Here is a 17798-nt window from a genome sequence, read left to right on the forward strand (position 1 = left end):
TCACACACCCCCTCACCCTCACACCCCTGACCCTCACACCCCCTTTCATCAACCCCCTCTCACCCCTCACCCTCACACCCCTCACCCTCACACCCCATTCACCCTCACACACCACCTCACCCTCACCCCCCTCACACACCGCCTCACCCTCACCCCCTCACACACCGCCTTACCCTCACCCCCTCACACACCGCCTCACCCTCCTCACACACCGCCTCACCCTCACCCTCCTCACACACCCCTCACACCCACTTGCACCCTTACACCCCCTCTCACCCTCACCCTACCAGTCTACCGCCCTCACGCTACCAGTCTACCGCCCTCACGCTACCAGTCTACCGCCCTCACTCTACCAGTCTACCGCCCTCACTCATTTTACCACCCTCACTCACTCTATCTTTTGCCCTCACTCACTCTATCTTTCGCCCTCACTCACTCACTATTGCCCTCCCTCATTCACTCTCTATTGCCCTCCCTTACTCTATCTATCGTCCTCCCGCTATTGCTATCCCGCTATTGCCCTCCCTCTATCGCCCTCCCTCCCTCTATCGCCCTCCCTCTCTTCCAGCCACCTCCTTCTCTAACTCCGTTCTCTTCTCTTCTCCCGTGCTGATTTGCTGCTCTCTTCCACCCTGCCTCCTGCCTGAACTGCTGTTCTTTCAACCGCCTCCTTCTTCAACTCCCTGTTCTCTTCTCCTGTGCTAATATGTTGTTCTCTTCCGCCAGCTTCCTTCCTTAACTCCCTGTTCTCTTCTCCTGTGCTGATCTGCTGCTCTCTTCCACCCCACCTCCTTCTTTAACTCCATGTTCTCCTCACCTGTGCTGATCTGCTGTTCCCTTCCACCACCACCTTCTCTAACTCCCTGTTCTCTTCTCCTGTGCTGATCTGCTGCTCTCTTCCACCCCACCTCCTTCTTTAACTCCCTGTTCTCTTCTGCTGTGCTAATCTGCTGCCCTCTTCCATCTGCCTCCTTCTCTAACTCCCTGTTCTCTTCTCCTGTGCTGATCTGCTCCTCTCTTCCACCCACCGCCTTCTCCAACTCCCTGTTCTCTTCTCCCGTGCTGATCTGCTGTTCTCTTTCACCCGCCTCCTTCTCTAACTCCCTTTCCTCTTCTCCTGTGCTGATCTGCTGCTCTCTTCTACCCTGCCTCCTTTTCCAACTCCCTGTTCTCTTCTCTTCTCCTGTGCTGCTCTGCTGCTCTCTTCCACCCGCCCCCTTCTCCAACTCCCTGTTCTCTTCTCCTGTGCTGATCTGCTGTTCCCTTCCACCGCCTCATTCTCCAACTCCCTGTTCTCTTCTCCTTTGATGACCTTTCTGCTATCTTCCATCCGCCTCCTTCTCTAACTCCCTGTTCTCTTCTCCTGTGCTGATCTGCTGTTCTTTCACCCCGCCTCCTTCTCTAACTCCCTTTCCTCTTTTCATGTGCTGATCTGCTGTTCTCTTTCAACCCGCCTCCTTCTCTAACTCCCTGTTCTCTTCTCCTGTGCTAATATGCTGTTCTCTTTCAACCCGCCTCCTTCTCTAACTCCCTGTTCTCTTCTCCTGTGCTAATATGCTGTTCTCTTCCACCCGCTTCCTTCCTTAACTCCATGTTCTCTTCACCTGTGCTGATCTGCTGTTCCCTTCCACCACCACCTTCTCTAACTCCCTGTTCTTTTCTCCTGTGCTGATCTGCTGCTCTCTTCCACCCCACCTCCTTCTTTAACTCCCTGTTCTCTTCTGCTGTGCTAATCGGCTGCCCTCTTCCATCTGCCTCCTTCTCTAACTCCCTGTTCTCTTCTCCTGTGCTGATCTGCTGTTCTTTCACCCCGCCACACACTCTGCGCCCTCACACACTCTGCGCCCTCACACACTCTGCGCCCTCACACACTCTGCGCCCTCACACACTCTGCGCCCTCACACACTCTGCGCCCTCACACACTCTGCGCCCTCACACACTCTGCGCCCTCACACACTCTGCGCCCTCACACACTCTGCGCCCTCACACACTCTGCACCCTCACACACTCTGCACCCTCACACACTCTGCACCCTCACACACTCTGCACCCTCACACACCCTGCACCCTCAGTGCCACATAATTATATGCTACATAATTACACTGCACAATGCAACATACACTCCAAATACCACTCAGTGCCACATAATTACACTGCACTCAATGCAAGATACTCAAAATACCACTCTGTGCCACATTATTATATGCTACATATTTACACTGCGCTCAACGCAACATACACTCCAAATACCACTCCGTGCCACATAATTACACTGCACTGAATGCAACATACACTCCAAATGCCACTCAGTTCCACATAATTACACGCCACATAATTACACTGCACTCAATGCAACATACACTCCAAATACCACTTGTTGCCACATAATTACACTATCTATCTATCGCCCTCACTCTTTCTCACTCTATCACACTTACTCTATCGCATCACCACAGTATCACTCAGGGGCACCACAACATCACTATGCGCTACCACAGCATCACTCGTCGCCACCACAGCATCAATCTGTGCAACCATTCAACAACTGGTTCAAATATGTTCTCTTAATGTTTCAAGCTTTATTACAAATGTCGTAAAAAGATGTTAATATTTCACTTCTGTTCTTGGATTTTCGTCACAATAAAATACACTGAACATAATCTTCACAAAAGTGATTTACAAAAGTTGAAGCTATTGCCATTATAAATTACAATAACTTTTATTTAAGTATTAATTATTTAAAAAAAATAAAAGCCATTGTTATTTGTAATATCAATACATCTAAGTCACGTAAATACAACACATATTGCAGTACAAATGCTAAAGGTGTCACATTTGGGAAAGTTATAACTATTGGCAATGTAAATGAAAAAACTAATAATTTTGCTATTTTCAAAACCAACACATAAATAAAACATTTGATATTTACAATACCAATAGCTCAAACTTTCCTAATGCGAGACCTATTGCATTGCAAATGCTTGTTTCAAGTGTAGTGTCCACAGCCGGTCCACAAAGTAGTTGTTGATTAAACAGCGGATTTAAAATAGTTGTCTGGACTTCTTGTTTAAAGCCTGAAATGCCTAGCCAGGCATGTCGTCTGAGCAGCACAGTGGTATTAATGGACCTAGAGGCATTGTCTGCTGCGTCAAGGGTACATTTAATTGAGGCGTTTGATATTAGTTTGACCTCTTGGATGAGATCATTTGCTTGAGCTTTATATTGGTCAGGCAAATGCTGTAAGGAAAATGTTACTTACCAGTATGCATCTGTTCTTGGCATGTAGAGCTGCAGAGTCCTACACTTAGAAATAGATTGCCACCTGGAGTTGGGCTCGGATGATTGCAGGTTGTTGTCTTCTTGGAAGAAGTTTTTGGAGTCACGAGATAGGTGACTCCTCCCATGGACAATACTGCGCATGGTCATCGACTCCATCCTCAGATTGTTTTTCGCCATAATGGGAAATGATTGAGTTAGTAGAAGTAAAGAGAAAGGATTTCCATGTGTGTGCATCTAATTAAGATGAGTACTGCAACGGATACAAGTCCCGGGGAGGCGGGAGGGCGTGTAGGACTCTGCAGCTCTTCATGCCAAGAACAGATGCATACTGGTAAGTAGCATTTTCCGTTCAAGGCATAGGAGCTGCAGATCCTACACTTAGTAACGATTGGGCAGTAGTGTCTCCCCTAGCGGTGGTCGCTTGTATCCGTTGCAGCAAACTGAAATAGTGTTTTAAGGACAGCTTGGCCCACTGCAGCTTGCACATCAACACAATAGTGTTTAGTGAAGGTGTGTATTGTAGACCATGTTGCTACCTTGCATATGTTATCTAGTGGTATGTTTCCTAAGAAAGCCATAGAGGCTCCTAGTTTGCGAGTGGAGTGTGCTCTAGGAGGAACTGTTAGTGTACATTTAGCTTTTTGATAGCATGTTTGAATACACTTTACAATCCATCTGGCAATTCCTCCTTTAGAGATAGGATTGCCTTTGTGTGGTTGAGAGAAAGATACAAATAGTTGTTTTGTCTTTCTGAAGGATTTAGTCCTGTTTGTGTAATATAGTAGAGCTCTTCTAACATCTAAGGTGTGTAAAGCCCTTTCTGCAACAGAGTCCTGTTTTTGAGAAAACACTGGTAACTCTACTGATTGGTTTAGGTGAAAATGAGTAATCACTTTTGGCAGGAATTTGGGATTGGGTCTCAGAAACGACTGTGTTAGGATGTATTTGAAAAAATGGTTCTTCTATTGTGAATGCTTGTAATTCACTGACTCTTCTGAGAGAGGTGATGGCAACAAGGAAGGCAGCTTTCCATGTTAGAAATTGTAGTTCACACTTATGTAAAGGCTCAAAAGGGAGGCCCATGAGTTTTGTAAGGACCACATTTAGGTTCCATACTGGTGCAGGTGGTAACCTAGGTGGGATTATTCGTTTTAATCCTTCCATAAATGCTTTTATTGCAGGTACTCTAAAGAGAGATAGATGATGTCTATTTTGTAAATTGGCTGCAATTGCTGCTAGATGCAGGCGTATGGAAGAATATGCCAAATTGGACCTTTGTAGGTGTAGAAGGTAGCAAAAGATATTTCGGATGGAAAAATCCAGTGGATCAATGTCATTGTTGTTACAGTATATTGCAAATCTTTTCCACTTAGCAGCATAACATGCTCTGGTAGTGGGTCTTCTAGCTCTTTAATGATATTCATACAGTCTGGTGGTAAGTTTAAGTAACCAAACTCTAGGACTCCAGGAGCCAGATCGCCAAATTCAGTTGGCTTGGTTCTGGGTGCCTTATTTCTCCATGGTTCTGTGTTAGCAGGGATGGCGTGAGCCGTAATTTCTGATGTGGAACCAGTGAGAGATCCAGTAGCGTGGTGAACCACGGCTGGAGTGCCCATGTAGGGGCCACTAGTATTAGTTTGGGAGACTGTTGTCTGAGCTTGCGTACTACTAGTGGAATGAGTGGAAGAGGCAGAAAAGCGTACGCAGATCTGCCTGACCAGTTCATCCATATTGCATTCCCCTCCGACCGTGGGTGTGGGAACCTGGCGGCGAAGGTTGGGCATTTTGCATTTTCGTGGGTGGCAAACAGGTCTATCTGTGGCGGCCCCCACATTTTGGAAGAATGGTTGTAGAACTTGTGGGTGTATCTCCCATTCGTGAATCTGTTGTGACTGACGACTCAACAGGTCTGCTATCTGATTGTGAATTCCTGGAAGGTGTTCTACTGTTAGATGTATGTTTTGATCCTGAAGATCCTGAAGATACCTTTGATATTTAGCCCTGAAGAAGTCAATGTGTTATATTTTACAGAAAGAAACACGTGTTGGCTGATGTACCATATTCAAGTTATTTTCAAGAGACGACTGATGGCATGAAAATAAACACAAAGAAACTGTGAAACCTTAATTGGAGGAGATTTGGACTGTTTTTATGACTCAACGAATAGTGGCATCCACTAAAATGTTTGGTGTTTACTACCTGGGAAAATTAGGAATTGACACAGTGTGCTCAGAGGGTACTGGTATTGTTTGCCTCTGCAATTGCAGGGATTCTGGATGATGGATACGCATTCACCTTCTTAGAGCACCAAATGTGATATTATTGTGAATACACCCCGATTACTTGTTGTAGAGCGCCTGTTAAACTGTTTGTATCCGCCTTATCATTATCTCTTGAATGGAGTTCTGTCCATGAGGCGTAGGCCGTTCGGCGCCGATAGGCCCAACGGCCCGCGCCGACGCACCGGAATGTAGCTGGTGATGTCGAAAAGTCTATTCGATGTCGAAATAAGTTGATCTAAAGTTTCTCGCTTCGAAAATGCAGAAAAAGTCTTTTCTAGCCGGAGCGGAAAACTTTCATCCGAACCAAGTGGCGGAAAAAAACAATCTGAGGATGGAGTCGATGACCATGCGCAGTATTGTCCAAGGGAGGAGTAACCCATCTCGTGACTACAAAGACTTCTTCCAAGAAGACAACAACCTGCAATCATCTGAGCCAAACACCAGGTGGCGATCTATTGCTAAGTGTAGGATCTGCAGCTCATATGCCTCAAACTAGGTTTTCGAGCTGATCATAGTGGGTCCTATCATATCTAGCTAGCAGTGCTCGAGTGTTAGCTATGCGCCATTGATTGGCCGCCTGCGCAGCTACCAGCTTGCCAGATGCGTCTATTAATTTGCATTCTTTATCCGGGGGTGGTTCATTCCCGGAGGTTTGTGAATTTGCGCACTTCCTAGCGTTGGAAACTACTAGAGAATCCAAAGGCAGTTGTCCTTGTTGTGCACAGGGTCGTCAGGGGCAGGTCTATATTTTGTATTTTTTTATTTTTTTTAAATCGATCCTTGGATTAAGAATCCTGGCTCGTACAGGATCTTTAAATATATCGGGGCATGTTTAATGACCCCTTTAATCATTGGTAATATCTGTACAGTTTTTTGGGACTGTTCAAATGTATCTAAAAGGAAATCCTCCTCTGCTTTGTCTGAGTGCATTGTGACGCTGTGAAAAACAGCAGCCCTATTGATTAGTTGCCCAAAACCAATATTATCGTCTGGGGGAGATGGTTTTGTTGGGTATGGTTGGGGGCTTGGGAGGTCTGGAAGATCTATTGGATTATTGTAATCCCAATCGTCTTGAGGTGCGTCGTCTGGATCTGTGAACGGATTATTGGGGCCTCCCCCACCCCAAGGTTAGCATCATCATCATATGGTGGTGGTGTACGTGGTGGAGAAGTTACAGATAGAGGTGGTGTAACAGGTTTAGGGAGAGGAGGAGGATTAGAAGGAGGTACAGGAGTAGAAAGGGGCATGGGTGATGTAGCACAGACCTTCACAGGCACTGGCTTTTTGATTTTGGATGGCACAGATGTGACATGTCCTGTTTTAAGGTTAATATATATCCTTTTCTGCCTGGGAGCGACAGGATCCGGATGAAAAAATTCCTCTTCCTCGATAACCGCTTTCGGCGTCAATTCTTTCGATTCCAAGCGGTGCTGGTGCTGATTTTTGTGTTCTTTGGCCTTAGAAGGTGGAGTAGAATTCTTAGGCTTGTTGTTTGATTCCGAAGGTTTTGGTTTCGGAGCCGAGTCGGGATCCTTAGGCTTAGAAGTGTTTGAAGCCGGTTTATCTATGGGCCTGGAGGTGTTCGAGGCCGGTTTGTCTTTCGGCGCCGAAGGAATCTGAAGGGATTTCGGAGCAGAGTGTTCTTTTAGTTTTGGTGCCGAAGGCGCTGGTGGGACTATTATATGCAGTTTGCTCGGGCCTGAGCTACCGGTAGGGCTGTCTTTCTTCTTTGGAGCCGGGACTTCTGAAGTGTGCTTTCAGTCGCGACTGGTGGCAACAGGTGAAGTCTTGACCAGTGCCTTCTGTTTTGATGGTGGGGTTGAGGTAGGGGCAGTAGTACTCATTAGTTGACCATGAGTGATGGGGTCATCGGAGTCATCTGCCTCTGGCAAGATTTCGGAATCTTTTTTTGGGATATATGGGCCTTCATCGAAGATGCCCTCTGGTTCCGGAGTTGATCTCTGCGCCATGATGTGTCGGCGAGCCAGACGATCTCGAATGGTCTTTTCGAGCGAAATGAGGCGCAGTCTGGACAGCTGGACTTGTCGTGCTCTGGCGAGAGTCACAGGTTGCAGACCTTATGATGGTCACTGTGTGGGAACTTTGCGCCACACTGGGGGCAATTTTAGAATGGCATTCTTTCCATGAGCCGTAGGCCTTACGGTGTCAATAGTCCCACCGCCCTCACGCGCTGACGTCAGTTCTTATACATAGCTTTTCTGCGCCAGAAAAGCAGAGCCATGATAAAAACCAACACTGGTGCCATGAAACTAGGGCCCTCAAAGGAATGACCTTAACCCTAGATATCGGTGCGCTGAACGGGGAGGATGGGTGGGGCGGTACGGAATCTAACTACTGTTTCTTACAGATATATAGTTACCGAAGGTAAGTAACTTGTGCATCTGAAAGAAACAGGTTAGTGTTATATTCCTTACCTTAAAATAGATACCCCAGCAATACCAACCCCGGTGGTGGGTCTGCGAACCAATAATCACACCAGAAAGTCCTGGCGAACCGAACGGCCAAAGAAGCCATCTCTCCGGACTTGGCTGTCCAGGCACTAGTGTCTAGCGAACGTGTGCAGCAAGGCCCACGTAGCTGCCTGACAGATGTCCTACAAGGGGACTCCCTGACCAAGGGCAGTAGTAGCCGCCGTGGCCCAAGTTGAGTGGGCACGCAGCCCCACCAGAGGCTCCTTCTTAGCCAGAGAATAACAGGCCTTAATGCATAAAACAACCCATCGAGAAATGGTTTGTTTGTGCACCGCCCGTCGCTTCTTAGCTCCCACGTAACCAACAAAGAGCTGGTCGTCCACCCGGAACTGGCGTGTGCGGTCCAAATAAAAATGAGCGCACGTTTTGGGTCCAGACGGTGGAGCATCTCTTCCTCTTTTGAGGGATGCGGAGGCGGAAAGGTGGGCAAGGTGATGGACTGCCCGATGTGGAAGGCTGTAACAACCTTGGGCAGGAAAGAGGGACGTTTTCTTAAGACAACTTTGTCCGGATGGAAAGAAAGGAAAGGAGGCTTAAAAGACAGAGCCTGGAGCTCGCTCACCCTCCTGTCAGTGGTGATGGCAACCAGGAATGCAGTTTTAAGAGTAAGAAGACGGAGAGGACAATTGTGAAGTGGCTCAAAGGGAGCACACATCAAATAAGTTAGAACAAGGTTCAAGTCCCACTGAGGCATCACGAAAGGAACAGGAGGAAACATGCGAGTGATGCCCTTCAAGAATCTATTTACAACAGGGGACTTGAAAAGAGAAGGCTGAAATGGCAGAGAGGTAGCCTTTCATAGTGCCCAGAGCAGAGCCCTGCTGGGCAAGTGAAAGAAGAAAGAGGTGAACTTCTGAAAGAGGGGCAGAAAGGGGATCTACAGCCTTTGCTGTGCACCATGCCACAAATCTGTTCCACCTGCAGGCGTATACCGTTTTTGTACAGGGACGCCTGGCTGCCAGAATGACATCACAGACTTCAGGAGGCAAGTCAAATGGCCTCAACTGCCGCCGCTCAATCTCCAAGCATGGAGGTGGAGGCTGGACAGGTTCGGGTGGAGGACTGTCCCCTGCTGCTGCGACAGAAGGTCCCCCTGAAGAGGCAGACGAATCGGGGGATCGACTGACTTGCTGAGTAGCTCGGGATACCAGTATCTTCGTGCCATGTCCGGAGCCACAAGGATGTCTTGGGCCCGGTCGCCTGATCTGCTTCAGCACTCTGGCGGAAAGGCATACAACAGACCGCAACTCCACTTGCGACGAAAAGCGTCGCTAAGTGAGTGCCGCCTTGGAAATCCAAACGCGCAGAACTGATGACATTGCGAGTTCTCTTCTGTGTTGAATAGATCGAACCAAGGCTCTCCCCACTGCCGAAAGAGACCTTGCGCCACGTCAGAGTTCAGACGACATTAGTGCTCCATTATGCACCGACGGCGGAGTTAGTCAGCCCTGGCGTTCAGGGAACCTGCCCAGTGTTGAACCACCAGGGTGATGCCCTGGTGTTAAAGCCATTGCCAGAGGCGCAGAGTCTCCTGGCAAAGGGTCCACAACCACACCTCGTCCTGTTTGTTGCAGTACCACATGGCAGTGGTTTTGTCCATGAACACCTGCACCACACTTCCCCGGACAGAGGGAAAGAATGCCTTCAGTGCAAGCTGGATCGCCCACAGCTCCAGAAGATTGATGTGGAGCCGGGACTCCGTGGGAGACCAGAGGCCTCTGATCTCCGCCTCTCCCTTGTGGCCCCCCCCCAGCCCAGGAAGGATGCATCCGTCACAACTACGTGCTCGGTTGGGGTAGGGAGAGGGATCTGCCGCTGACCCAATCGCGGTCCGTGAGCCACCACTGCAACTGTCTCGCAGTGCCCTTCGAGATCAAGACATGGTCGGACAGGTTGCCCTGATGCTGGGCACACTGAAACATCAGGCCCCACTGCAGAGCCCACATCCGCCACCTGGCGTGATGCACCAGAAGGATGCAGGAGGCCATCAGCCCCAGAAGCTGCAGCGTCAACCTGACCGAGACCCAGGATAAAGGCTGAAAGATCGGAATCAGAGCCTGAATATCCCGAACCCGCTGTTCGGGAGGATAAACCCTAAACTGCGCCGAATCCAGAACCGCTCCGATGAAGAGGAGCTTTTGAGAGGGACACAGGTGTGACTTCGGCTCATTAATGGAAAACCCCAGCCAGTGCAGGAGGTAGGCCGTAGTCTGGAGGTGGCTGACGACTGTCTGGGGCGAGCCCGCCTTCAACAACCAGTCGTCGAGATAGGGGAAGACTGACACCCCTAATCTGCGCAGATGAGCTGCGACCACCGCCATCACTTTCGTGAAAACCCAGGGGGTGCTGGTAAGGCCAAAGGGGAGCACAGTGTAGCCCAGGAACACGCTCAATGGCCCCCTTGGCCAAGAGGTCCGATACTTCCTCTTGTAGAAGTTGCAAGTGATCTCCCGACACGCGGTGGTACTGTGGTGGCATGGCTGGAGGGGTCGCCTCAAAGGGGAGGGAGTAGCCCCTTCGGACGATTTGCAGCACCCACCTGTCCGAAGTGAAGTTGCGCCAGTGGAGGAGGTGATGGCGGACCCTGCACCCCACTGGCGTCAAATGGGCCTGAAAGCTCAGACTAGGAGGGCTTTGAGGCAGATGCTGCGGGGGTGGATGTGGGCTGGCCTCGCCGTTGTCCCCTGGCTCCGCCACAGCGGTTACCACGCCCGCCGCCTTGCTGGATGTTAGACTGCGGCAGGACGTGAAGGGGCGCCCCTTCCTTGGCCACGAAAGGAGCGAAAGGCAGAAGAAGGCTGACGCTGGCCTGAAAGGCCCAAGGACTTGGCCGTAGCCCTGGAGTCCTGAAGCGTTCAAGCGCATGATCTGACTTGCCACCAAAGAAGTGTCTGCCATTGAACGGCATGTCCATGAGGGTGTTCTGGACATCAGCCGAGAGGTTGGCGGACCTCAGCCAGGTGTGGCGGCGAACCGCCACCGTCGTTGACATCACTGCCTAGCGAGCCAGGGGTATCCAGCCCACATCGAATGGAATACCGCGCTGCGTCTCGCCCCTCCGCAAGGGCTTGAGCGAGCTTTGCCCGGGCCCCCGCAGGGCACTCCGGCAGCACGCCGCCACCGTATCCCACAGAGAGTGGGTGCAACGGCCAAAAAGGCAAGCCGTGTTGACTGACCGCAACCCCAAACTGAGGGAGGAGAACAGTTTCTTGCCAAACTGTTCATACCTTTTGGATTCCCGATCTGGAGGTGCAGTTGAGAATGCAGACTGGGAAGTAGAGGCCTGGATAACCAGGCTCTCGGGGGGGGTGCGGGGGGGTGGCTGGAAAGAAAACTAGGGTCGCCCGGAGCCGGGCGGTGGCGCCTGGCGACGTTCCTATCTACAGGGGAAACTGTAGCGGGCCTGGACCAGGTGCCCAACAGGAATTCCGTGAGAGCCTCATTAAACGGCAGTAGAGGCTCCGGAGAGCCTGCCTGCGGTTTAAGGACCTCAGTGAGGATGTTGAACCTCACAGTCGCAACGGGAAGCTCAAGAGCCAAGGCCTTGGCTCCCCTCGTCAGCACCACACTATAAGCAGCCCTCTCCTCCGTAGCCACGGTAGGAGGGGAGACAAATCCAGTGTCAGGTGAAGTGTCGAAACCACTGGCTTCCCCTAGCTAGTCTGTCCAGTCCTGAAATGACTGACACGCCCGTGTCAGAGGGTCCTCAGACCCCTCCCAGTCACCCTCGCCCTCCATCTCCTGAAAATCAGGTGCAAAGGATGGAGCCGGATCATAGAAGAATTGCTCTTCTGCCGGCGTCGAATGTGGCGTCGAGCGACGCCGGATCCGGACCAAGGGAAGAACCAGGGACGGCGCCGACACCCAAGGGGTCGACGCTGGCGGGGTCGTGAGGTCGACCAGCGGTGACCCGGAACTGGATCCAGCGGGGCCCTGGGGCGCTGGGACCAAAGTCTCTGACGGGGCTGGGGCTACACCACCCGCTGGCGCTACAGCACCCGCCGGTGCCGGGGCCAAAGCACCGGTCCCGCTTGGGCTCCCAGCCGGGACCATGGGGCCCTAAGGTGCTGCAGAACCCGACGGAGGAGAGAGCAACCTCATGGCCACGAGGAAGGCATCGATCACCTCCGGCATCGTGTTCGGCCCAGGGACCGGCGGTTATGGAACAGGCCGCGACGCCTGCGGCTCGGGCGGAGCGTGGGCATCTTGCGCGAGTAGGGCGTAGTCGGAAGAGTGATGTCGCCTCTTCGACTTCTTGTGCCTCTTACTTGAGGATTTGGAGCCCGACGATTGGTGACGACTCACTGAGCTCCGACGACTGTGGCCCCTGGGACCGGTCCCTCGACCCCCTCCTGGACCGGGACCGTGAGTGGTGCGGGGCCGACTGCCGGATCACGAGGCGCTTATGGGACCGTTCCCGCCTAGCCTTCGACGTCAGAGCCAGACAGTCGGGGCACGACTAGTTGTCGTGGTCGGCCCCAAGGCAATAGAGGCACCGGCGGTGGGGATCGGTAACCGACATCAGTCGGTTGCACTCAGTACAGGGCATGAACCCGGGCATCCCTACCGGCACCGAGAGTCGTAAAGACTTGAAGAGAGATCAAAAAGGATCGAAAAAAGTTTAGTCAAAAAGTGACTAAAGTACTGCTTTTTCCGGATCTGCACTTGCCGGCGCGGAAAAAAGAAGAACTGGCGTCAGCGCGCGAGGGTGGCGTCTAAGTACTCCGACAACGTCATCACGGCGCCAACGACGGACGTGGACGACGCCTACCGACGCGCAAGGGTACTGCTACGCAAAACTTTCCGGATCCAGTCTGACGCCTGGGGATATTCTAAGGTAACGAATCTAACACTAACCAGTTTCTTTCAGATAGAGAATACAAAGAAGGTTTGAAACCGGACGTTTTAGGGGTTGACATCCCTTGCACTGTATTAGAATTAGAGAAAACTGAGGTAATACTGAGGTAATTTGTTTTAGAGATGAGAAGAAGCTCTGTGTCTGGAGATGTAGAAAGAAAGGAACTAACGTCAATATGCAGGAGTGGTGCCTATATAAGCTCCACACATCATTTCTGGAGCAGAACGGCCTCAGCAAGGAGCCGCAAGGTGCCACCTTCCAGCGGAGAGGCACTGCTGAAAAGTATCTTGCATATTCATTGGTAATACCTTTAGAATGAATAAAGTAGTATTTTAAGCATATTTTAATAATGTGCAAGTTGCCACCAATTAATTACACAATGCCACTATGTTTGATCCTCTAAACTTTCAATCAGAGAGATCTTTAAATCTTAGCTGGGTTTTAACAGTTTCAATGTCCTAATAAACTTTGATAAAGAGCACGTGATTCCAACAGGATAGTTGGTCCCATCCCTTTAAGCACACCTTCTTGTTCTTGGATATAATACCAAGATCTCCACAAAAATGTTGTTCAAAGTGTTTCCAAAACGATTTCACAATAAAGTTTTTTAATTGGCAATTTTAATTCCTTCTTTTGTCAAAAGTAAATTCATGACATTATGTTGTTTTCACATAGTAGCAATATTTCAAATGCATCTGGCTTGAACTCCTATGCATTTCGGGCGTTAAGCCCTTCGTCAGGGAGCATCTATGCCAGAATTGTAGTGTGTAGGCATTCCTGAGATATCATAACAATCTTGAAGACACACGGGTCTCTTTGTATTTCACTCTCCGGTTGTCCGCGTCTGCAGCGTATGACTATTGTACTACTAATAAACTTTGAAACATAATAGCACATAAGTTACAAAAACACTTCTTAACCACATCGCTGCGGCGGCTTTTTCCGCTGTGTGCGGCGTTTTTGAAAATCCCACGTTACATGACGAGCTCAGCTCGTCATCAGCATACGAGCGCCGTAGCTGATGACGAGCTGAGCTTGTCATCAGCATCGAAGGTGTTAAAGAGGCTTCTTCATCCATATTTGGAGTAAAAGCATCTTCACAACAACTGTACAAAATTGTGTGTTTAGATACAGCTACTGTCGTTGTTTGGAGCCCTTTATATAGTAAATAGTAAAACCTAACTGATCAGGCAATAACTAAACCTATATAAAATAGTACTTGATCTGCTTCATGTACACTATCCCAAAGTCCAGCATGGAATTGCGGGACATATATGAAGTATATATAGTGATGAATGAAATTGAGTAGGATTGAAAGAGATAACAAGATTATATATTAGCTGTGTAATGATGACAAAGAGACCTGATGAATTCAAGGAAGCGAGACGCAACTTTTTTTTCTTTGGGGGAATTGATTTTAGGAGTTTTTAGTGCTTTATTAAAATAGAAGTAAATGGAATAAAAATACTCAATGTTTGGAAACCTGGCTGGCGATGTGAAGGTAGTCATTGTTTTTATTGTTGCTGCTGATATTTCTGTTCAAGGCTATGACAATAAGTAAGCATAATGATGACAATATGTTAATTTAAATTAAACAACAGTCTAGTGCAGGAAGTAATAAACGGACCAAGTAAAAGTTCTCCATTAGGCAGATAAATTTACTTAAAAGTCACATTAAATTCTAGAGGCTCTATTAAAAGCTCAAGCAGGGATCCACCTGAATTAAAGAATGACAAAAAATTACAAAATTAGAATTCTACTTTGTCTTTCACTTACCTCAAGCTGTGAATTTGACAAAGCAGACAGTGCTCCAAGATTTAGAGACATGTAAGGGGCTTGAGAAGGGTAATTGGTTTGGGTATAATTAATGCCAGCGGACATGCTTAAGCGATTGGTCAAACCCTGAGAAGAGAAACAAAAGTCATGATTTACTGAAAAACAAAACATTATACAATGAGGGTGTTCATATTCACTTGAATAGGCCATTAAATATCAAAATAGAATCAAAACAAAACATCTTTTTAGTATAAACTACATTCACAAGTATTAAGTTTCACAGTGCTCCATTAAAACTAGTCATAATCCAGCATTGGTAACAGCAAGGACTGAGATATTCCTACTTTTCTTTACATTTCCGATTGTAGGAGGTGCTAATGGTTGAAGCAAAACAGAATCCTTTCAAGTGTAAAGAACAAGTTTCTTACCTTCAGTAATGCATTATCTGATAGTGACAGGATCTAGCCTCAGATTCCTTATTTTAGAATCTTCTCCAGTTCCAAGACAATCTGTAATTTTATTCGCATAGCATATCCACGCGTCAGTGGAGGGCGTCGCGCGACTCTTTACGGACGTCGCCCACGGGATGGGACATCGACTGAATCTATAAACTCCCTCGGTGACGTCCGTTTCTTCCAAGACTATTTTCCAGAAAATGCCTATTGAAACAGTGTGCTAAGATAAAAGACACCCTTGTGTCAAATAGTCCCCGGATTCTTCCTTTTTTTTCAGGATGTGAATGATCATAATGAAATTTCTGAGACAATAAAAGGCTCCGTTCGCATGGAGGACGTGCGGGTTGTTAAGGTATCTGCGGCTAAATCCTGCCTCTACCAGATTATGTGTTAGCAAAGGTAAATAATTTATTCATCTGATAGAGACATCTAGCCGCAGATTCCTTACTTTAGAATCAAATACCAAAGCATAGCATCCTCTGAGGAGGGTCTGCGAACTGAGACCATGGAAAGACTCTTACTATAACACACCTGGTCCAGAACAAGAGAAAACAACCAGACAGTCCTAATAATTTAGTTGAGCAATAACATACTGTAGGAAGGTGGATATCTGACTATGGTTGCCCCCAACTTTTTGCCTGGTGTTTTGCTGGTTTTTCGACTTAGTTGACCTGGGGCCCTGCTATTCAGGACCCCAGGCCCACTGCTCTCTCTGTAAAATGGATTCCATGTACTCTAGGTACATATCTAATTGGATACTGAGTCTCCTTATCAGCCCCTGTACAGTGTACCTTAGGTACCCAGGGCATAGGTGTACCCAGGGCCTACCAGGGGCTGAAGCATGTATTATGACACCCCTGGCTGGCCATCTAATCAGACACAACTGGCTGCACGACAGCTGGGGCAGGGTGGTGTAGTCACCCTTTGCTTTATATATAGTATTCCTATATCTAACCCTAAAATGGACACATATATTCCTATCAGTCACTCCTATGGCAGGCCTTATCAATCCTGAAGGCAGAGTGCTTGGAATTATGTGAGATGGTGCTCTGGCATGAGCTGAGCCCGTTTGCAGCTTGCGGAACCAAGTCCTAATAGCTGTTCCATGATAACGCTATACCATATACTCTTAAGCGCATTATGAACCTCGCGGTCAAATGCTAACTTTGGTATAGCATTATCAAAACATGTCGAGTAAGGTGTCATACGAATTGGAATACTACCCCCTCGCCAATTCTGGCGACGGGGGTAGCATTCCACCCTTCTAGAGGGACACGACATGTATGTAACTGTAAACCCCGGTTAAAGTTAACTCGAGCCTCAGCATCACAAAATGGATGCTGTCACCACAGACACAAGTCTGACCTCCTGTTGCTGGGAGTTCTTCCAGCGAGGGAGGCTCGGACAAAGAGTTTCCTGCCTTGGGAGGTGCTAGCACCACCCCAGACAGGATTTTGTGTATTAGGTAGGCCAGGGCTGAAAGGAATGAGACATGCCTGGGGCACACAGGTCTAAACCAGTTGCTGGGGCACTCCAGCCCCAGAGCCTCTGGATCTCCTTACAGCATTTCCTTTCCTCGCATTCCATTGTTTTGAGTATATATGGTTTGTCGTGCCCCTAAGGCGCACTTGTAAATATTGTGCGAACTCGTATCTCCTTTTTAGTATTGTCAGGTGCTTAGCCCTCTGACCTCATAAAGAGTTCAGAGGTGTATGTTAGTTAATAAATAACGGTTTATTTTCATAACAACCTGTGTGGTGTCCTTTCCTTTGGTATTCAAGGGGTTATATGTGGTAAAACAGCTGGCTTCACATGCCATTCAGAGTTAAGCCTAAAGACTGCTCTTGTCCACGCTACTAGGATAGCTGGTCTATAAGGTTGACTTTACAACAAATCACCATAAGGGTTGTTTGGACTGATACAAGGTAATCACTAGAACTAGTGAGCATCATATATCAGGCCAACTTCTCACACATACCTTGCCAAATAAAAACCCGCAAAAGAACCCACAGGTAAGTAAAGTCGCAAGACATTTAAACCATGGGAATAAAATTCCCATGTTAGTATGATTAATCTGTGTCAGGATCTAACCAACAATAGGAGTATAAAACAATTCGCACCCCTAATGGGATCCAAACCATGCATTCTCACCTTACAATATGTGTGGCCAGAACCACAGTAACCAAAGTCAAACATATTAAAAGCATGGAGAGAACATTACCCATGACAATAAGACACCATCACCAAATGACCATATGAAGTAAAACCATTTGGTCTTAGCATTGCCGATGCCTTGTGCTTGTTGCCCTGTGTTGATTGTACTTTTTTAACTCTTCTGTATTATGTTCTGTATGAATTTTCTCCTGCACTGCTCCTAATTTTTTTAAAAACCTTTTAATAGACTGTTAAGACTTTGTTTCTCTTACCTGCTCGCATTGGCCAAGCGCCGGTCTAACTTCCTTGTTTAAGCCCAGCAGGGGCATCCAATCACGGAGGGTGGGGGGGAGTAGCTAAAGCTGCACCCAGCAATTTAATGACAGTAGCAGTGCGGGAGCGCCAAAGGCAAGCCTGTCTTTGCCTGTCTGGGGCCAGTCACTATGCCCAAATTTTAAGTTATTCGATGACTGAATTAAAGTATTGCCATTCTAAAGACAAC

General features: G+C 48.3%; 1 protein-coding gene across 1 annotated transcript in view; it reads right to left on the reverse strand.

Moving 5' to 3' along the window:
- Positions 1 to 17798, reverse strand: part of ATRX (ATRX chromatin remodeler) — a 1771102-nt gene that overhangs the window by 148732 nt on the left and 1604572 nt on the right. Inside the window, exon 32 of the mRNA XM_086918408.1 lies at positions 14688 to 14813. Coding sequence (XP_086774534.1) covers positions 14688 to 14813 — 126 coding nt within the window. The remainder of the gene's footprint in view (positions 1 to 14687; positions 14814 to 17798) is intronic.

Source organism: Lissotriton vulgaris, chromosome 4_1 (genome assembly GCF_964263255.1).
Source record: "Lissotriton vulgaris chromosome 4_1, aLisVul1.2, whole genome shotgun sequence".
NCBI lineage: Eukaryota > Metazoa > Chordata > Amphibia > Caudata > Salamandridae > Lissotriton > Lissotriton vulgaris.